Genomic DNA, 21,962 nt, shown 5'->3' with positions numbered 1-21,962 from the left:
GTACTTAGTATTGGACCAGAGTGAAATATTGTAATGATGCTGTGTGCATTACATTTTGGTACAAACATAATTCCTAATGACTGTTGATACCCTCAAGTTTCATTTAACCTTCCTGTTGTCTTTGGGTCAAATTTGACCCGTTTTCAAACTTCATTATATCATAAATATGGATGTTTTTCATCTAATCGCTCCAAAATAACATGGATTGTTCCCTACTATGGTCTTTGCAAAATAAAATGAATGACTTATGGGTGTTTTATTCAAATTTATTGCATCAATTTTGACCCGGGAAGACCACAAGTGTCATTATTTGCTGCCATTAAAAAAATGTAAATGGTTTCAAAACAATATTCCAACTAAACTTTGACATATACCAGCCTGTGATAATCCATCAACATTATGTTCCTCTGATAATAACTAGTCAAAATAATTCATAATTTCTGGGGTTTAACTCAAAACTTAGGTATAATTTCACAGAAATTAGTTTTATTAACCTTAATAAAAAAACTTGTGGTAATAATTTGGAAAGAAGTTGGCCAAAAAGGTGTAACACAGAATTGGGTGATAATTTATACTGTATGTTTTATAAACAGTCAAACAAGACAGAAGTTTCACGGCTGACGGGAAGACAATAGGAGGGTTGATGCTACCAGCAAGTCAAAATTTCAACAATTAATGCTAACATCCTAAATGTCAGCATGTTACAGTACCATATCAAATGATATTTAGGCTACTGCGCTCATATTTCTGCCCACCTTGTGGTTGCGTCCGTGCTTGTAGAGCAGAGAGATGATGGATTTAATGTGACCTCTCTGAATGATGTGCAGAGCCTCCGGACTTTCTACCAAGATACAGTGGAGGACTTCCAAGATCCCTGAGAGGTCAGATAAAATATGTCTCATTATCAGAACTAATGTCAATTAAACAGACCACAACTTAGTATCAGTGGAGTTATTTTTTTCTGACACAAGGGTTTTAGTGTTTCCCATAATACCTGATGAAGATTCCAGTCTCTCCAGTTTGCTGACCAACCAGTCCAAGTTCCGGGAAAACTGGGTGCAGTTGTTCCTGTTCCCGCGAATCAGTGAAGCTGAACAAAAGACAATGAATCCACAATTGAATGAATACATACGAGGGTTAGTAAAGACATGAATCCAATAGATCCAAGCAGCTGGCTTGTACATGAGTGGATGTTCCAGACAGTATGACTTTTAATGAAGAATAGTGCACCATTTTCCTGTGACCACACGTCGTTGTCTGACATCCTCTGACCAGAGGTGGTTATTAAAATTAATTACATCCAACACACCTCACATCTACTACTATGCAGTCTTTCTAATAGAAAATGCATGGGACGGTTTCTGAAGCCACTGTGAAGTCAGGCGCTCTATGTTCTGTAAAAAGTAGAGGTGCATCGCCCTGTGCCCTTTCTCTGCCACCGCCGTGACATTAAGAAGTCTCCTTATTACTTTACGGTCTCATTTCTCACCATTAGGATTCAGGGGACACAAGACTGATAATGCCCGTGAAACAATTTAACTGCGCTTAGCGCCGAAGGAATACTGATGGGTGTCTAATCTCTTTTAATTCTGTCTTTTCAGGAAAGCCTCCGTTCAATATGAACACACGGGTAGAGCTGCGAGGCAAGGGCAAGGATGTTCACTGTGAATGATGGGAGTGTGAAATTAAAAGACAGAGAGGGGAACCTGAGGCTGCACAGACTGCAGACTTCAAATAATGGTTACATTAGCACACATACACTATATTAAGTGATATGGAAAGCCGCCACTAATTACCGCCAATTAAATAGACTGAGCCTTTAGTAATAATAATACTGGCAACGTTTCAATGAAGAGAAATAATTGTGAAAGGGTTTGTGCTTTGAATCCAGCATAAACTATCCCATTTTCATCAACATCTTTTCACGTTTTGCACAGAATAATTTGATTCTTTTAGCATCTGAAGAGCCTCCTCTACTTTATTTGAGACGTCAGTGTGTGGGAATCTTTGTAACATTTTAAAGAAGTCCATATCTGTAATTAATTATACATACCTACATAATGTATTATTATGCATACTAGTAACTTAAAACATGAAAATCGTGTTTTATCTGACATCCAGTGAATAAACCTCTCACCTTGCTGCAGCGATGTAACAGTTCCTATAAACCTTCATAATGCACAATGAGATGTCATAAAGAGGTAAGTACTAGGGCTATCGCAGTGAAGGAATCACCTGTGGTGATAATGGTTGGCTCAACAACACATATATATTTCACATATTACTTAATTTATCCTGATTTTAGTGCTATATAAGCTTTATTGTTAGGCTATTATTAGGTATATTGTTGCTTTTTAAATGACAAAGGTGACAGCTTTAAAACAAATACATACTTGTTTATTGTTAAATGAAGAGGGCAATGAGGCGGAGCGTTTTTTTTTAGCTGAGATGCTTTGGTTGCATCTGGTTGCTATGATAAGGAATATCAAATCAATAGAGTACCTGCTCTGTATGAAGGAAAGGCTGAAGCACGTAGTAAGCCCTAGTAAGTACTTGACAAATATAGTAACTGTTCAAACTGCTGACTGATCGTTTTGCATGAAAGGTGGTAAGGTTTTATGAAGATCATGATTTGTACTTTTATTGATTTACCTGAAGCAGACAGCACAATTTAGTTTATAAGACTTGGCAAAAAATGGATGCTTATAACAATTATAAGCAGATAAGATACTTGTAAAACATGATCACACTAAATAAAATATAAAATCTATAGGCCCATGACAGCTGGGCAGACTCCATCATTTTTAAACTATTTCAAAGCACTCGTTTACACAATTATAGTGGTTTGGAAAGAGGTAAATCTGGCCTTGGAGCAACAAAACTAATTTAGCATGATGGATGAATTTGATATCCATGTCCTCATCATTAAAACAGGTGTGTTGACCACCTGTACAGTTAACTTACACTAATAACTAGGTGTATTCCTTTAAAATAGACAGGCAGAGGTACTGTGAAAAGGAGTGAAGCTCAGGACAAACATAATTCATCATGCAAAACCCGCTTCACCAGGCTGCCTTCGCATCCTTGGGGGTGACCCCTCTGTGGGGAAGGCTGGAGTGTACTCAGTGGAGTGTATTTGTGGGTTTTGAGCGTGTGTGTTTAATGTGTGTGCATGTGGGAGTACATGCTGGGGAGGTGATGAATATAAGGGCAGTCAAGGTGAGCCGAGGGGAAGCGGTTGATGGGAAAGCTCCAATGACAGCAAAACTAACAACCCTGGAAAAAGTTGTCCAAAATGAAACTTTTCAGGGTCACAGGTTTAGCATTCAGGACTCAATACAGGCCCCCGAGAGGAGGGGATAAAGTCAGCACCTGTGATTGCTGACATTTTGTCAATGACGCTATCATTTCCTTCAAATATGCAGCTCAACGCTTCGCAATGTGACACACTGATCTCAGAGACCTGAATGGAAGGAAGGGCGGATTATGAAAGACGTGTACAAGAGGCTTCCTGTCTCTCCGCTCACTTGTCACAAATGGTTACAAATGAATGTCACGTAAAGGCTGTCACCAGCTGTGAACTCCAGATGTGGCATACAGGAAAACAAGAAGAGGGTGGAGGGAGTTTATGGAGGAGAAAAAGAAAGGAAGGAGGAGAAGACGACAGGCGAGACAGGAAGCGAAGAGTGTGAAGTGTGAAGGAGAGGAGGAGGATTGGGTGAAGACACCGTGGGAAGATTAATACTGCATTTCTGCACAGGGTCAACAGCTGACAGAGGATGTGGATATTTCATGTGATTCATCGCTCGGGCCCGCTTACCCAAGAGTTCATAGAGGAGGTTGAGAATGGCCTTCCACGCTGCGCCTGCCTCCTCCCCAGCTACCTCTCCAAAGTGGGCAGCGCTGTTGTACAGGTTCATCCGGTCAATGCATTTAGACAGGAGGGCCAGCATGCCCTACAGAAGAGGCAGGATTATTGCCATGAATAATCTGTGATTACACACACAGTATATTCAATTCTGTAACAAGATGTAAAATACTTTTCTTACACTTCACTCACTGAACGGAAAATCATTTTTGAAGGCACATGACTTTTAAATTTTTTTTATTTCTATTGCCTCTCAACGGCTCTCAACATGGCGACGGCGAGCCAGCGGCTTGCAGATAATGGTGCCAACAGCGCTAACGGTGAAAGTGTTGACAGAGATAACAGTTTTAACCTGGGGGGGCATCGAAGGGAGGCTGCTACGATTCGGTCGGGGACGGCGTTATCTGCTGTAACTACTGTATGGCCCTCGCCGTGACCTTTACAGCACCCCTCCCCCAGACCTCGCCCGGGGCCATGGACTAAGTGCTCGCTGTGCCTTGTCTCCCTGCGGGGAGGGACTGGGCCCCCTGTTCCCGGCGCGACTGTCAACCAGGGCGGACTGTCCTCAGTGTGCGGTCTCTAAAGTTAGAGTTAGAGTTACATTCCACCACTGCTGGAGCACAAAAGTGTTTACAAGAGCGCAAAGTTCTTCATAGATCTACTCTCTTAATTTGCTCACAAAGTGCATCAGATTGATGCATTTAACTTTAAATTGTACAACATTTTATTCTGGGGGAGAACGCCCCACTACAGTCTCACAAAATCCTGTAGGAAACACTGTCTATCTGTAACTGAAGCTGTAACAATCAGCATTTTGTTAGAATCAGAAGTTGAGGGCTCCACATCGTCCCCTCTCACCTCATCTTTGAAGAGGTCTTGACGTTTGATGAGTGAACGGAGAAGACACTGCTTCTCCTCGTGCTCCAGCTCTGAATCGGGCTGTTTGAAGTACTCGATCAGGTCGTTCAACGTCTGCAGCACTTCTTCAACATACCCGGCAACCGCCGTGGACTCGCCCTCCGCAATGCTGTCCAAAGCCCTGGGGGGGAAAGACAGGGACGACCAAGAAGGGTTCAAATAAACCCAGCAAGAATTAACACGGTGTCATGTTGTGTGACAGAGAAGACAGATGAAGGTGTTTGTGAATAACCCCCTATGTCATTACCTGATAAAGTTGGTAAAGAGGAAGGTGGTGTTGCGGATGATGCGAGCAGCCCGGGACTCCTCATGCTGACAGCGCTGCAGGATAAGCCCATCGTCCATGTGGCCCTCAGAGTGCAGGCAGGCCTACACAAGGACAAACACACACATAAATATGCATCTCATCATTACAACAGGACCAACGCCATCAAATTCATAAGGCGATGAAACACCCAGGCATCAGTAAACGTCTTTTCATCCAATAAGACTAATATTGTGTTACATTTAGATGCATGTTTTAACAGCTACTAGAGTTAATGAAAGATGCCTAAATACACAATCACAGCCTTATCTCTATTGCTCTCTGATTATTCTCAGATGTAACTGTAAAGTTTTAGCAGATACTCTGTAAGCCATTGAACCGGAGCTTTAATAAAAGTCATTTAAGTATGTAATGTATGAAAGGAGACTCTCCTGCACCTAGTGGGTTTATTTACTACAGCTCAGTGAAACCTGACTCACTGTAATCAAACAGCATAATCAAGAAGAGGGACGAGTCGGGGGTGTAGACTGACCATCACCTCCGACATATCAGGTGCCATTGCCAAGGCTGCAGGGACTGCCTGGCGCCAGCAAGAAGGAGGCGTTTGATGTCCCTGGAGGCTTGCCCAGCGATGAACTGCGTTCATGTGCCGCTCTAATCCCCCCTGTCTCACCCAAAACTAACTGTCACCCTCCACGCGGCCCATTATCACGTTTAAATGGGTTGCTACATGCGAGTGAGTGCCAGGGGAGCGGGGTTGTGTCAAGAGTATCCAGGGTAGACAATGATTTTAAGCCTGTATGATATTAAATATTAATATTAGCCTGTGTGGAGTAGGTGTCTAAATAGCCATACAAGCCACCGGTTTGGTCGGGTGTGATTTGCTACTGTGCACACGGGCTTAGAGGTGTTGTAGACGAGCTATGGCAGACATTCAGGATCTTACCGTAAACACATAGGTAGACAGATGCCAGATACCACATACAGAGTTATTTGTATCACTATGCAACAGTGGTTCATAATTATACAACGCCTGCAATAAGTTCCGTAAGGACTAATACGTCCCAAAGACAACAACTAATTGTAAATTTATGTGAATAAAACCAGTATTTTTACAATATTAATATACTGCAATGTCTATCACAATATGGCATATGTATGCAAAATCACAGCAAAATAATAATGGACAATGTTTGATGGCAGTTGGATTGTTATGTCAGATTATTTTGTCTAATGTAAACTCTAACATCTTTAAAGGGACTTTTTGTAACTTTTTAAGAGTATAAATGTAGCGGGTCGGCACACATGCGCGTTCGCATATGCGCGCTCGCGTGTGGCCGGAGCCTCGTCTCCGCTGCCTGCTTACCTTCACTCAGACAGCGCGCGCGTTCTCGCGTACTCGCGTACTCGCGTACTCGCTCCACCTCTACTAGACGTGAACGCGCGCTCACTCCACACTGCAGAAGAGTTAGTTTAGCTCTGAGAATATCTAGTGAATGTACAGGGGACGTTTGTGCAGAAATAAATGCTGCAGCTCCTCCAGACCAACAGAGGTTTCCCGTGTCTTGTGAAGTGACGGGGCTCCTCAACGAGTTACGTTGTCGTCTCGTTACCGACCGGGTGCCGGTGTCTTCAGCTGCCGGCTGCGGTCGGGAGGCGATAACGTAACTCGTTGAGGAGCCCCGCTGCTGAAGCCTGCGCTGAGCAGGAAAAGCCAACACTAGGATCAGATCTAAATCATGTTCATGGAGAGACCTCCGTCTGGTCAGCTAACATTACTGCCAAGCAGCTGAAATATAGAGTGATATTGTGCTTTTAGCTGACGTGTGTCGCCTCACTGTTTTGAGCGATGCTCGTTCATGTCTATGTAGAGCGAGCAAGCGCGAGCTCGACGCTGACTTTCGTTGATTTCAAGGCCACAGTTGTCGCTGTTAAGCAGCATTTCTGAATCTTACAAATAGTCCCTTTAACTTATTTTGTCTTTTTTTTATTTTTGATTACAAAAACTGACAAAATAAAATGATATGATCGTTTCGTCACCTTAACAATAATCCGGAATTATAGCCAGCCCTTGTTTCTAATGTTGCTTATCCATACAGTATGTACAGTGTGTGTGCATAACTGCACAACAAAGGAAGATAGTAAACATTGAGTAACTGCTCTTGAAAGGAAACTATATGTATTAGCCTGTAGTTCTTAGGTGAGCAACAAACTACAAAACAAGGAACTATCTGAGCCAATTCGCTGTAATGTGACCTCTGGACTGATTCAGTAAAACGTAAGGTGTGGAAGAAAGGTTTTTATCCTACTTACCCTTCTTTTCAGGGGTCCTAGGCGAGACGATTTGGCATCAGGCGCCAGGTAAGACAGCCACAGCCCCGTCGCCACATGCATGACGAAGCAGACAGAGTCTCCGTACTTGACCTCCGGTACTCCCATGCCGTCGATGTCCCTCTTTGGGCCTGAGTCGCTCTTTTCCTGTTCACATTAAGAGGCACAAACCCACATTATCACATATACACACAGAGAAAAGTAGCGCACACACACACACACACACACACACACACGGGTATAGAAATATGACAAATGAGGATAGATTGTGATTAGATGGTAATCAGAGAGGCAGGTTGAGGAGAGTGCATTCATTGGGCTGCCAGGAGGTTGCTGCCGGCCTCATTAGCTCTGCTACATTTCTGGCTCAGTAGAGATGGAGCGATGCAGCTGATTGCAGTCGACAGCGAGTAGTGGGGAACATATTAATACCAGTGTTCAACATTGCAAAGCATTGACCTTTTTAGATACAGGAAGCAACTGGTACTGGGTTGGGTGTACAACGGGTGGAGGGAGAAGAGGTTACGAAATACATAGAAAACTAGAAAGGTGCACTCGATAGAGTGCAGATCTCCACCAGTTGTGTCTGCAACAACCACTGTAATGTTTGACTGAATGAATACAACCCACAACCGGCTAACCCCCCGTCTAGACTGCAAGTGTATCAGGCATGTGTTGCACGTCTCACGCAACAAATACGCTCTCATTGTAATCTATGCAGATGTCTGCACCGGCTCTGTGCAGGTGTGCGCCTCAGCCCCGTCTCACAGGCGTAACTGCGACTTGATCTGCGATCCAGTATCGGTACATCCCTACTTTTATTTAGGCTTCAAGTCTAAACGTGAGGTTGATGCCCAATAAAAAGGCACGGAATAATTGTGTCTCTGGCCGCAGAGCAGCGGCTGTGCGCCGGCGATGCACTCAGTTGTGTGTACTGTTCCTTTCACTGTTAGCTGAGAGCAAAACACATCTTCCAAAACAATTAAACTGAGCAGACTGTTTTCCCCCACTGTGTCTCACTTGCAGCCCCTTAAGAGTAGTGAGTGAGTGGTCGGCAGTCAATCAAAGGCAGTATCAAACTGGCAATAAAAGGTGTTTTGAGAAAGCGTGAGTCACTGCAACCACGAGAGGTCCACCCAAAATATTATGCAGTTTGGTGCGCTAGCTCGCTCGCTCCCTCCTTCCCCTCACATGACCTATCTCCTTATCTCCTTGTGGAGATAATAATAATAATAATAAGAGAGTTTCTATCTATATTTATTTTTCCAAAGAAGCATGAATCCCCAGTAATCCCAAAAAGCCTGCAGGAATAGTGATTACTGGGGGCATTTACACTGTGCTGTCAGGAAAATTAAAGCCTCCGAAGTGGACAGCACTCAGGAGGATTTCAGAGGATATCTACGGGGACACACCGGCACTCTGTGAAGGTGACTCCTGGCATTGAGCCGTTTATTTCACCACAGGATAATGATGTAGCATTTAACACAAAAACGTACACATAAAAGCATGAATCTATTACATTGGGATCTACAGTATTCAGATTTTGAAAGAAGTTACAGTTGAAAAGGAAATAATTGCATTATTTAGCTTTAAAAGAAGACTGATGTCTCAGCAGGATTTGGAAAAACTAGTCCATGCATTTATCTTCAGCCGACTTGACTACTGTAACGGCGTCTTTACCGGTCTTCCTAAAAAATCGATCAGACAGCTGCAGCTGATTCAGAACGCTGCTGCTAGAGTCCTCACTAAGACCAAGAAAGTGGATCACATCAGTCCAGTTCTGAAGTCTCTACACTGGCTGCCTGTCTCTCAGAGAATTGATTTCAAAATACTGCTGCTGGTTTACAAAGCACTAAATGGTTTAGGGCCAAAATACATTTCTGATCTTCTGCTGTGTTATGAACCATCCAGACCTCTCAGGTCATCTGGATCAGGTCTGCTTAGTGTCCCCAGAGTCAGAACTAAACATGCAGAAGCAGCGTTCAGTTTTTATGCACCAAATATCTGGAACAAGCTCCCAGAAACCTGCAGGACCGCTCCAACTCTCACTTCTTTTAAAACAAAGCTTAAAACTTTCCTGTTTGCGGGTGCCTTTTATTCTGACACTGCACTATAACTTTTACTCTTTTGAGTTTTATGCAATTTTAGCTTCTATCCTAGCTTTTATTTTTAGCTTGTTTTTATTTTCTAATCTTTAATGTTTTAATGTTTTTATAACTGTTTTAATTATTTCTTGAATGTTTCTGTAAAGCACTTTGAATTGCCCTGTTGTTGAAATGTGCTATACAAATAAAGCTGCCTTGCCTGGCCTTGCCTAGGAATCAAAGTCACTGGACCCCAACGGGACAGCAAGAAATACAACTGAGAAGTGAGACAATCTTACTCCTGTGTCAACTTCTACATCTAAACTGCAAATACTAATTTTCAATTTGAATTTCAAGTAAGCCACATGCTCCTTTCTCACGGTTATTTTTAGCAGTGAGTCTTTATTTTTGGAATACACGCGATTAAAACAAAAGAACTAAAGAGCCCTCGGATTGAGAGAGTTCAAAACAGAGAGCGAGATAAAGAGGGTGGGTAATTGAGGGAAAGAAATAAGCAAAGGCAAATGAAAGAATACTAAGTAGGTATTCTGAAACCCCTCGATGCACCACAGTGAATACTGAAGTGGTGGCGATGATAGATTTCTCTCGACTCCCTAATTGAAACTGGCTACATCCCAGCCAGTTGCTATTGGGTCAGTGAACAACATGAATGTCTGCTGCAACATGTACAGTGCTGTCTACTCAGCAGCTGGGAAAAGGTCAATTTATTGTGGCAAGCCAGGAGCTTATTAAGAGCTTACAGTCTTTGATGAAGCAGTCAGAGGAAGATATTTTGAGTCCTCTGTTAATGAGGTAAGTTGACTAAGAACATTTATTTACATTAACACCCTGGGCAGCTTTCAGGCGGTGTAAAATGCCTTGCTCAAAGGGCACATCAGAGCTAGTTGTTAGATATGTTTATACAGGGATAGTGAGCACTGACCTTGGTGGGCCTGAAGCAGAAGGCCGTGGCCTTGGTGTCGGACTTCTCCCTGTCCTGCAGGACCAGTCCGCGGTCCTCGGTCAGGGCCAGGTAATGGCCAGTAGAGAGGTGGCGTAGTCGGAAGGCCTGACCCCAGCGAATGTGGCTACCGCTCCAGCTAAACACAGAGTACTGATGTCACAAACGTTGGATACTACACTGGAAACCTCACACAGCTGTTACCTTTATTTTGCAATTGACAGGTAACAATTTCACTGACAATAATATCTGAGTTTAAAGAAACTTTCTGGCAGTTGTTGTAGTTTTATTTTGACAAACTCTGACTTGGAATGGGATTGAGAGTTTCTCTGGAGAAGGACTGGATATCAAATCCCAAATACTTTTTTGGTACCAATTGAAATGTGTCTTTAGCAGTATCAAAGAGTATCAAAAACTACCGAAAGATGGCATCAAATGTCTGGTCAGATTTGAAGTCTTGTTTAATTATTCTTTGATCAGACAGTTCCTGATGTGAATCACAATTTTGATTTTAGTTTTAGACTTATTTGGGCAAATTCTTCTTTCGTTTGCTTATATTTAACAACATTCAATATTTAATTAAATAATTAATAATAATTAAATTTATTTTTGCTAAAAAAAAGGTTGTAAAAAAAAAATATAATAAAAAAATAATAAAATATTCTGGAGGCTGATTAGTTAATTATAAATAACAGTTTTTCTAGCAATATAATTTATCCATGTTAGCTAGTTGAACTTCCAAAATCATCCTGACATTATGAATTAATGGAAAAAAAGATGCCACTGATATATATTTATTTACATGTTGAGAGGAATTCCTTCCTTTTCTATAACAGACTTTACTATTTCACCCTTCATCGCAGATTAAATCACCTAATTAGAATATTTTTTAAATGTTTGTAAAAACCTATCTGCAACTGGAATGAGGATGTCAACTGAGAAACAGATAAAGTTGAACTTTCTTTGCTGTCAGTGGAGCTTAATGTTCGTTCGCTATATTGTTGATGCAGAGAGGAAAGTACTGTTCAAAATTCCTCCCTCAGCTGAAAAGGAGAACATGTGCCTTAATAGATGCACCTGTGCCATTTCAAAGCGTACAGACTCTGACAGGCAGTCCCAGTGAGAGCCGGCAGACAGTGTGACTGGAGGGAAATTGCGTGGGTGGCCAGTTAAAGAAAGGAAAGAGAGGAAGAAGAAGAGGCGGGTGAAGAGAAGTAGATTGAAAGGGATGGTAAACAGAACCTCACCTTCTGAAGGACTTTGCCAACTAATTTGTAGTGACAGTTCAAAGTAGAAGGGAATGAAGTATATTTATAACCTACAGTACAGTGGCTGTGACATATACATATGTGTATGTGTGTATATGTGTACATAAAGCACCAATTCTATTTAATCTTCATGAAGAGATCCCACTGAATAAGACAACACCTTTATGAATTTCTGAGAGAAATCTATTCCAGGGTTTAATGTTATTTACTGAGTTTATTTGGGTCTGATCTCACCTGATCCTGAGAGGCTCCAGTCTCCAAAGCGAGCGAGCCTTTGATGCTCCCTTACCCGCTTCATAGTTGACTATCCTGAGAGCACAAAGACACAAGTGGGGGCTTCTATTATTTATGAGTCTTTCAAGTCACAGTGGGAAAAAAGATAATGTGAAGAGTTTCTGCTACTGCTACAGTTCAGGCACAGGGGACACCAGTGATGTTGATTAAGTCTCACCTCTCAAACATTTGGAAATTCTTCTATGTGACATCTTACAAAACCACAATTTGTGCAATGGATATATGAATATTTTTCAAATTCTGCATTTGTTATGCTGAAGCTATTTAAATGCACTGCCCATGGAATTTAGATTAATAATTATTCTCTTGTAACATACCAGACCATACTGGAATTTCACTGGTATCGACTCTGGTATCGTGACATCCCTACTTACTCTACTCAATTCTTGTCCAAAATGAACACATAAAATAACACCTAAAATATAGTGAACACTGAAAAGGTTCTGAACTCAATTCTTAAAACACACAAAACACAAAAAGTGGACAGAAAAAAACTTGACTGAATACCCCTTTAAAGGGACTGTTTGTAACTTTGTAAGCGTATAAATGTACCGGGTCGGGACACATGCGCGCTCGCGTGTGTTCGGTGCCTCGTCTCCTCTGCCTGTTCGCCTTCACTCAGACACACCGCGCGTTCTCGCGTACTCGCTCCACCTCTAGACGTGAACGCGCGCTCACTCCACACTGCAGAAGAGTTAGTTTAGCTCTGAGAATATCTAGTGAATGTACAGTGGACGTTTGTGCAGAAATAAATGCTGCAGCTCCTCCAGAGAGAAACGTTACCGTCTCCCTCCTGCGCCCGCAGGGAGACACCGGGTGGCGGTGTCACGGTTCACGTTTCTCTCTGCGGAGTCCCGTCACTTCACAAGACACGGAAAACCTCTGTTGGTGCGCGCTGTGTCAGTGAAGGCAAGCAGGCAGCGGAGGAGAGGCTCCGGGTGCCGGTGTCTCCCTGCGGGCGCAGGAAGGTGAGGCAGGAAAAGCCAACACTACACCAGATCTAAATCATGTTCATGGAGAGAGCTTCGTCTGGTCAGCTAACATTACTGCCAAGCAGCTGAAATATAGAGTGATATTGTGCTTTTAGCTGACGTGTGTCGCCTCACTGTTTTGAGCGATGCTCGTTCAGGTATATTTAGAGCGAGCGAGCGCGAGCCCGACGCTGACTTTCGCTGACTTCACGGCCACAGGTGTCGCTGTTAAGCAGCAATTCTGAAAGTTACAAATAGCCCCTTTAACTAGCGTGACGGACATTCTTCTTTTCATACCGTTATATACACTGTACTTACATCCACGCACACCATCTACAAGTCTTATTCTGCTGGCAAACAAGCCAGTACGTATTGCAGATTACTGAGCTAATAATATACTAACCTCTGCTCCTCCTCACTCTTGTCTGCTCCAGGGATGGTCAAGCTCTCATCATGCCCGTGACAAAGACGCATCACATGTCCTCCAGTCAGATACCCTGATAATAACAAAAAAACAACATTGTGATACAACATTTTCCTCTTTGATCATGCAGAAATGATCCCTCTTTATTATGGTTGCTCTCTTTTCCAGACACCAACTATACAGTGAAAACGAAGACATGGAAATTTAAAGACTGCAAAATCAAAAATACTTGCTATTCTCTGCAAATATCACATCATGAGAGACAGTTGTTATAGTGGTTGCTGCTAGGGCTGCCCCCTCTTCAACTTGCCTACAGCCACATTGCTTGAAGAGCAGGTGGGCTGGACGTTCCACAGGGTCTGCATGAAGGAGGCATCCACCTGGATGTTGCCATTGGAGATAGAGAGGTGCTGCAAGAGAGAATCATGATATGCAGGGCTTTAGACAGAAGGGTGGAGACGGCCACTACAGTGGTGGAAACGTAGACAAACACTGAGTTTCAGCAATACTGCACAAAAGGAGGGATATATCCCAGTAATGGGATTTGAAAAAAAGGTTAAAACAACTTTGTGTCCTTCCTCTGGAGGTGCCAAACAGAGTTATAACGCTCTGGGCTACAAAAGCACTGCTGCATCAGGGTTTCATCTATGCAGCAATGTCCAGATAATTGTCTACAATAAGCAGAAAACACTTGGAGCGGCTCCCATTTCCCTACAGGCAGGATTCAGAGGTGAGTGAAAGCTTGAAATGATGGTAGCCTTCAGCTACAGCCTTGCGAGAGCTGATGCGATGATTGAAAAAAACATATAAATGTGGTACATCTTGTTCCACCTCAATGAATTCCCCTGAAAACGATGCACTTTTACATCATTGTTGGGCCGAATATAACCATCCAATTAGTGGTTTTATTAATCTGTCTTGGTGTTTAAAAAATGTACAGTATATCATGTATTTCCTTTCCTACTTGTTTACAGGTGTGTGGATTATAATTGTATGAAGTCAAACTTTTTGTGCACCAGCTCTCCCCGGCACCGGGCTTGAACACTACATGCAGAGCAAAGCAAAACTGCTGACACAATTCAGCCTAACTGGACACAAAGACGTAAAGCAACATTACGCCGATCTCCTAAAAAGACTGTGTCACAACCCCTATGATTGTTCACAATGATGGAGCGCTCGATTGCATTTCCCTGAATTTCTGATGTGTCCCATTCTTCAAAAAGCTGAGCTTCTGTCGGGCCCAATCAGGTGAAGATTTCCCATCGGAGGAGATGAAAGTCTGGCTCTTTGCCAGTTTTGCTTTAATTGCACATTTCCCTCCCTGAAGGAGCCAGAGCAGCCACTAGAAGACGACGGTGCTCACTCTCCTATGCGCGGCACGTCGCTGTCCCTCCTTCTTTCCATTTCTCTCGAAGTCTCGGCCTCATCCTCTTGAAATCCCCCTCTCCTCTCTCTTTACCAAGTAAGTTAATTGAGGTCGGGTGTATAGCTCTGCATACGGGAGACAGCATTAACTCTAAGCTCATCAGTCAGATGGGTGCCTTCCCTAAAAAAAAATATTTTAAAAAAGATCCTGCACAGGAAGGCTTTACACGTAATCAGATTTCCATTACAGATAGTAGCATCAAGTTTTAAAGTTTCCACCTTGAATTGCCTCGTCACTTTGAGGCTGGCTGGAGTGAGACGGCTATCAGCGCTATCTGACGGCTATGAAACTTTCCAAAGTGCTTTTTTTTTTTACACAGACAGTGAACCAAAGCAGATAACTCCAGCTATGTGGGGCGCATAATCTCCAAAAAAACACCATCCCTCTCTGCACTTGGCATATTGTCGGCCTGTAAACGCTTTCAAGTGTAGAGCAGACAACTCTGTCTGACATGAAAACAGTTGGTAGCAAAATAAGGAAGCCCCAAAAACAACAGCAGAGAAAATCTGAATTATGAGAGATCTAACAAGCAAAAACCAGACACAGGGAAAATGAGAGATGATACAGTGTGCATCAGAAACAAGATGCTGTATCTGATGTATCCAGACTGTCTGAAAAACAGTAAATATTCATGAGACAAAAACCTCTTATCTGGAAATGAGAGACTCAGTGGACGCCTGCTGATTTAATGAGAAATGCTCGAGTTGTAATTAACCCATCGTCTTTTAAATATTCTTTCAAGTGTGTGATGGTGAGTTTAAAACAGATGATTCTCTGTTGATAAAGCCAAACAATAACACTGTCTGCTACTTTTTGAAGAGGAGTTACTGTGGGAGTGCTTTGGTTCGTGGCATCCAAATCAAAATGCTAACTGACCATAATGTCTAAATCATCTGAATTGTCAATTGCTAATCTCAAGTCAAGTCAATAGCAGGCTACAGATGAAACAAAGCAGCAGTGTTGAAAATTTACTTTTTTGTCCACCTGCCACTCCATAGATTACCATTGCTTTTTTTTGGCTGGTGAGTGAAGCAAATCTAGCAGCTACTTGCATATTTTACCAGCATTTGGCTGGTGGCTGGTGCTAATTTCCAACCCTGCAAAGCATTATGTGCAGTGTAGTTTGTGCCTGTATTTGTATGCATTGTATTTATGACTTAAAGGGACTATTTGTAACTTTCAGAAATGCTTGTTAGCAGCAAAACCTGTGGCCTCGCGCCTGCTCGCTCTAAATAGACATGAACGAGCATCGCTCAAAACAGTGAGGCGACACACGTCAGCTAAAACCACAATATCACTCTATATTTCACCTGCTTGGCAGTAATGTTAGCTGACCAGACGAAGGCCTCTCCATGAATCACTGCTGATACTAGTGTTGGCTTTTCCTGCCTCAGCGCAGGCTTCAGCAGCGGGGCTCTGCAGCGAGTCTCCTCTGTTCACTCCGCCCGCAGCCGGAGTGAACAGAGGAGACACCGGCACCCGGTCGGTAACGAGACGATAACGTTTCTCGCTGCGGAGCCCCGTCACTTCACAAGACACGGAAAACCTCTGTTGGTCTGGAGGAGCTGCAGCATTTATTTATGCACAAACGTCCACTGTACATTCACTAGATATTCTCAGAGCTAAACTAACTCTTCTGCAGTGTGGAGTGAGCGCGCGTTCACGTCTAGAGGTGGAGCGAGTACGCGAGAACGCGCACGCTGTCTGAGTGAAGGCGAGCAGGCAGAGGAGACGAGACAGCGACCCCACGCGAGCGCGCATATGCGAGCGTGCATGTGTCCCGACCCGGTACATTTATACGCTTAAAAAGTTGCAAACAGTCCCTTTAACATAAAGAAAACACATATAATTTTGAAAGTAATTAGTAGTAGATAGGGCTGGATGGAAGCTTCATTACTTTGTGTGACATGGCTCTTCATTATAAAATCTTTGATTGCTTTAGCTTCATGATGAGCAGTGGGGTTTTTCTCCTCTTTCACTTATTGTTGGTGTATTTGTTGACCAGGGTAGCAAGCCCCTTCTGCAATTGCAGGGGGAGTAAATACAGTTTTATTTAACTGAACTGATTAGATTCTAGCAAAATTAATTGCACATTTTCTATCCAAAAAATATGCATCAGAGTCTTTGTACTAAACTTGTTTTCCAGTGACCCAGTGAAGATTTCTTCAACCTTCTCATTTTATTCTCACTTACAGGTAAGTTTCATTGTTGAGATATTGGACTTGACCTACCAGGTATCTCTCTGTCGACACGCTGACTAAGATCAGGTCGTCTCCGATGCGGACTTTCTCTCCCTCGGATCTCTGCTTGGATGCAGGGTGGATGGTCCACCAGCAGGCCTCTCCTATTGACACAAATACACAAAAACATTATTCATTTAATGAAGATCAAGTAGAATACATACATCCGTCTATCTGTTATGAGTGGCAAAAAGCATAAAAACAGCCATCATCTGAGGAAGACTGAAGATGCAGTTGAAGTGTTTTTTCTCCTTGATGAATGGCTTTAAGAATTTCAAATGTCAACTATAGCTCTGTAACTGTGTTTTACAGTATTTCTCCCACGGGTATTGATTCCATCTCAAGGTTAGGTTGACCTGAAATGGCTACTCAGGAGGACTGGATTCAATTAAAAGGAGTAAAAAAGCCAAGTGAACTCTGTAAAGTGCCCGTTAGTCATACTGTACCTATTGAATCTTCTTGTAGTCCGACATCAAATGACAGCTTGTCTGTCAGAGACCTTGATGTCTTCAAACAGGTCAAGTACTGGGGAGTTACAAATTAATTGATGTTAGGTCAAAGGAAACATTAAAGGTCCCATATCATGCTCATTTTCAGGTTAATACTTGTATTTTGTGTTTCTACTAGAACATGTTTACATGCTTTAATGTTAAAAAACACATTATTTTCCTCATACTGTCTGCCTGAATATACCTGTATTTACTCTCTGTCTGAAACGCTCCATTTTAGTACATTTCTACGGAATTGCAACAGAATTGCGTTGCTAGGCAACAGTTTGGGTCCATGTGTACTTCCTGTCAGCTGATGTTATTTACATACACTGCAACCAGGAATAAACTGGGACACATTTAGAATATTTACGTTTAAAACCGTGTAATGGTCTAAATATTGTATATTTGTGACATCACAAATGGACAGAAATCCAAACGGCTTGTTTAAAACGCACAATTTCTGAATATTGGCTGTTTATATTTCTCCATATATTGAGCGCTGCGATACTTTCACAGTATTTATAAAGCACTTAAACCTGCTTTATAATATAAAAGACTTGAAAATCTTACTTTTTACAATATGGGACCTTTAAGACAATCTGAGAGTGGAAGTCAGCTCTTGTTCAAATATCTAATAAAAACATGACTTAAATGATTTATTCATGGATAAAAAAACAGAGTTTAGGACTAAGAAATATATACTTTTAATGCTAAAATAATGAGTTAATTATTTGATTAGATCATTGTGAAAATGAACCAACAATTTGATTTAACCAATTTATCTTGTCAAGAAAGAAATACCAAACAGTTGGTTTCAGTTCCTCAAATGTGAAGATTTGCAGATTTTCTTTTGTTTTGTCCAGCTGTTTTGACAAATACGTGTAATAAATATATAAGTGTTGTATATATGTGTATTACAGCAAGTGCCACTAAGCACTACATTACTGGACAATTATCAAATCGTATTGTTGATACTCACCATATCACTGAAGGAGTGGCGAAGGAGGATGGCGTGACCGTAGAGCAGGGTCCTGTGTCCACCCCCCTGACCCGCCTGTCAGGAAATACACAGGTAACAGATTACCATCATGTCCTAGTATCCTTGACCTCTGGACCTTGTCAGGTTTGACTTATCGCATGATCTATATTATTAACCTCCCCTTCACTTCTATGTCAGATATTAAGTTTGCTTTTGACCCTGTGTGGGAAAACTGCACACGACTGAACAAGCAAAGTATCTTCAACTTCAGACCTCCATTCCAATTTCAAGCAAGAAGCAGACAAAGAAAGAGAGATGGGAACACACAAACTACACACTAAAATCAAACAAACATGTACATTCATTAAACAGCTTGCCCATTCTTGCAACAAACAAGAATAATTGTGATACACTGTAACACAATGGTAGAGGAAATGTGAGGAAACAGTTGAGCAAAAAAAGAATAAAGATGATTTCTTCTCCACCACTGAGGTGAGTAAAGAAGATTATACTTACCCTTTTAATCAACCTCTAGCAGCAGAAGAAAAAAAGAAGGTACCATAAGAAATAACATCTAAATCAACTCTGTCTTGGGATTGCGAGCTGGATAAACTCAAATATGGACCAGGTGCCTGACCTACAGCAGTAATGGTGACGGTTTATTTTCAAATCGATTGAGTGTGAGTCAAAACTCGAACACATGATTTTCCGTTAGAGGGTTTGAATACATGTCTGAAAGTTTTTTTTAATTATTAGATTAAAATTAAAGGACAATTTAGCCACATTTAGTCACATACCTGATACCTGATTTGTGAATTTCGATTATTAGGGCTATAAACAGACAGTCTATTCTCACCTACAATAAAATTAGAGTGTCCAGTCTACCAGATTTGTCTTTTGAGATGACTAACAATATTTAAACTCCTCATAGAAACAGCTAGAAACAAGCTCAGAATTGGCACTGTGCTAACCAATGTAATGCACAATTCAGTGTTTATCCAATAAGCAATACACGGAGGCTATCCTCTTTCTTGTCTAGTTGTCAGCGTCAATTTGTGTATTTGCTCGCGGGGTCACATTTAACTTGACCTAAAGGGAACTCACAACTGTCCCCTAAATTTGACCCTGAGCTAAATCTCTTTTGGCTACCAAGTCTCTCCCAGATGGCTTGTGAGACAGACGAAAAAGGAAACAGAGTTTGATCAAAAGAAAAATGGGAAGAGTATCCAGCAACAGCTGGGAGTGAGGGAGGAGGTACAGAGAGAGAGAGAGAGCCAGCCTGTATTTCAGGCCTGCTGTCATGCTGACACATCAATGCCAGGAACTGTGACCTTTGGTTTGCCCCTCCAGTTGGAAGTACTGTATCCTAAACAGCTTTCTACTGGGAGTGGATCTGTGTTTGAAACACAGAGAGAAGTTTGTATGGTTGTCTTTGTATGCATTCAGTGCCTGAAATGGGCCAGTACTCACCAGTACCGAGAACCGGCACTTCTGATATTTGTCCACGAGTACTCGTACTTCTTATTGAGTACTGCCACCTCCCGGTGAGTTGATGTGTGCACCCGTAAACACCCACGTAACTGTGTCTATGTGTAAACACATAGTTAGCTTAATACTGAGGTAACAGCGCGGAAAATTATTCCTTCTCATTATCCAATTTCATTATCAATATACATTTATGTACAAACTGTGGACATGTATGTCGTATGTAGGCATAATGTATGCAATGAAATGCATACAGAAAGTGGGATATATATACGTATAAATATAAATATATCCAGGACACGTGATGATCATGTCATGCAACTGCTGAAATACAGTACTGGCACCTTTTTTGGCCCAATTCAGGCACTGTACACATGTACAGTTTATGTGTTATGGGAGGAGGTGGGGTATATTAAGTTGTGTCTTAATACTGAAAGTTTTTGGAAATGTAATTGTCTCACAGGTCTACGTTTTGTGTCAAGTCATGAGGACATAGCTAGACACCAAAATCATCCTTTATGTCATGGTAGATTGCTGGCTCTGACACTGATGCCTACACTAATCACACACTGCACTGACTAATATTTGCGTACTGTTAAATTAAGATGTACCATTTAGCTTGAGATTAGTCCTGAGGAGCATATATTAGCTACATTTGTGAATGGCTTTGCTTTTAGCAGTTAAGTTAATGACCCATCATAGGCTTTTTGGTGCAAATACTGAGAAAATAAAGCCACCAGAGGACAGGTAAGTTACTGTAAACGTCTTCACAACAATTAATGAGAATTTAATGATGGCTGGACCCCACACGGTTGCCAGTTTAGGTAAACTACACCTAGCTAAAAATAGGTGTAACACTACCTGATAATCTTTCTGTTCACTTTCCCCATTTACATGAAGGTAACGTTAGCTAGAATAGCACCACTAAACAGCCTCAAAAACCAGGAAAAGTTGAACCAACACCTCTCCAAAACAAAGATTGTGCGTTATAATGATGTTAGCAGGGTCTGAAATTAACCTTTTTCCTCACATGCCACTGTGGCAGGTCACTGAACATTTCTACCGGCCACTCAATTTTGTTGTCTGCCACTTCTGAAATCTATGTAGAACACTGAGTCAGTGGTACCAGACTGTAGAAATATGGAATATATCATGACTATTTTTGGTAACACTTCATTTTACAGGTCCGCAAATTTCATGGTAATTAGCAAGTTACCTGTTTGGAATTTCTTTGGAATTATTGCCAAAATAATATTAACCTCAATTTATCAAAAATTACTTTATTATAAATATAATTTAATACTGATATGCTAAAATAGTTTATAATGGTTAGAATAGGGCACTTAGGCTTGAGAAGTGGCTGCTCTTCATGGGAGCTGGAAAAACAAAACTAATAGAAGACACTTCTGATCAGGCACAAATCTCATGACCTCATCACGCCGTACGTCATTCCGTCATCTGTGCCATCTGTTCTAGGGTTGTTATGTAACTCTCTCGACCTCCAATAGGTAGTCTCGCGAGGGCTAATGGGCTAATGGCCCATTTCAGAATAATGCATGTTATTGTATTATAATTCAAGATTCAAGATTCAAGATGTTTATTGTGACGCCGGTTATACAAATACAATCGTGTGAAATGCTTTTTGCTGGGAAGCTCCATTAAAATAATAAGTTATATTACAATTATAAAAGGAAATACTTTGTACAAGGGAATATTAAGAACATATACAGTAATTAACGATGCAGTCATGTGTTCATCACTTTAATGTTGCAGCTGGTAAAGATGGGACTTATTTTAATTACTTTATATACTGCCAGGTAGCTTTTAAATAATTAATTTGTTGATTATATTTTGTATTATTAATCTCAATCCACAAAGTAACTACCTCTAATAAATCGAGTGGACTGAAAGGTACAATATTTGCCTCTGAATTATAGTGGAGTAGTATAAAGTATAT

The 21,962-nt window shown here is 41.6% G+C and overlaps 2 protein-coding genes across 5 annotated transcripts in view; one reads left to right on the top strand and one right to left on the bottom strand.

Moving 5' to 3' along the window:
* The window catches only part of ryr3 (ryanodine receptor 3), a 133,467-nt gene that overhangs the window by 77,874 nt on the left and 33,631 nt on the right, over positions 1-21,962 (bottom strand). For 3 of the 4 annotated variants that reach the window (XM_074615780.1, XM_074615782.1, XM_074615783.1), the window contains exons 1-9: positions 13,364-13,453; positions 11,930-12,004; positions 10,410-10,566; positions 7,365-7,529; positions 5,034-5,155; positions 4,727-4,907; positions 3,821-3,956; positions 995-1,090; positions 756-874 (exon numbers count right to left, since the gene is read on the bottom strand). In XM_074615780.1, the coding sequence (XP_074471881.1) occupies positions 756-874; positions 995-1,090; positions 3,821-3,956; positions 4,727-4,907; positions 5,034-5,155; positions 7,365-7,529; positions 10,410-10,566; positions 11,930-12,004; positions 13,364-13,434 (1,122 nt within the window). In that variant the 5' untranslated portion in view covers positions 13,435-13,453. Of the gene's footprint in view, positions 1-755; positions 875-994; positions 1,091-3,820; positions 3,957-4,726; positions 4,908-5,033; positions 5,156-7,364; positions 7,530-10,409; positions 10,567-11,929; positions 12,005-13,363; positions 13,458-13,694; positions 13,795-17,041; positions 17,155-17,496; positions 17,576-18,520; positions 18,596-19,036; positions 19,052-21,962 lie in introns of those variants that run through there. The other variant, XM_074615784.1, reaches the window with a different exon arrangement.
* clu (clusterin) overlaps positions 13,975-21,962 on the top strand; it is a 169,555-nt gene continuing 161,567 nt past the window's right edge. Inside the window, exon 1 of the mRNA XM_074615788.1 lies at positions 13,975-13,985. The gene's annotated coding sequence lies outside the window, so the exon portion shown is untranslated. The remainder of the gene's footprint in view (positions 13,986-21,962) is intronic.

This window comes from Sebastes fasciatus, chromosome 18, assembly GCF_043250625.1.
Source record: "Sebastes fasciatus isolate fSebFas1 chromosome 18, fSebFas1.pri, whole genome shotgun sequence".
In the NCBI taxonomy this organism is placed as follows: domain Eukaryota; kingdom Metazoa; phylum Chordata; class Actinopteri; order Perciformes; family Sebastidae; genus Sebastes; species Sebastes fasciatus.
This window is presented reverse-complemented; position numbering and strand designations above follow the sequence as displayed.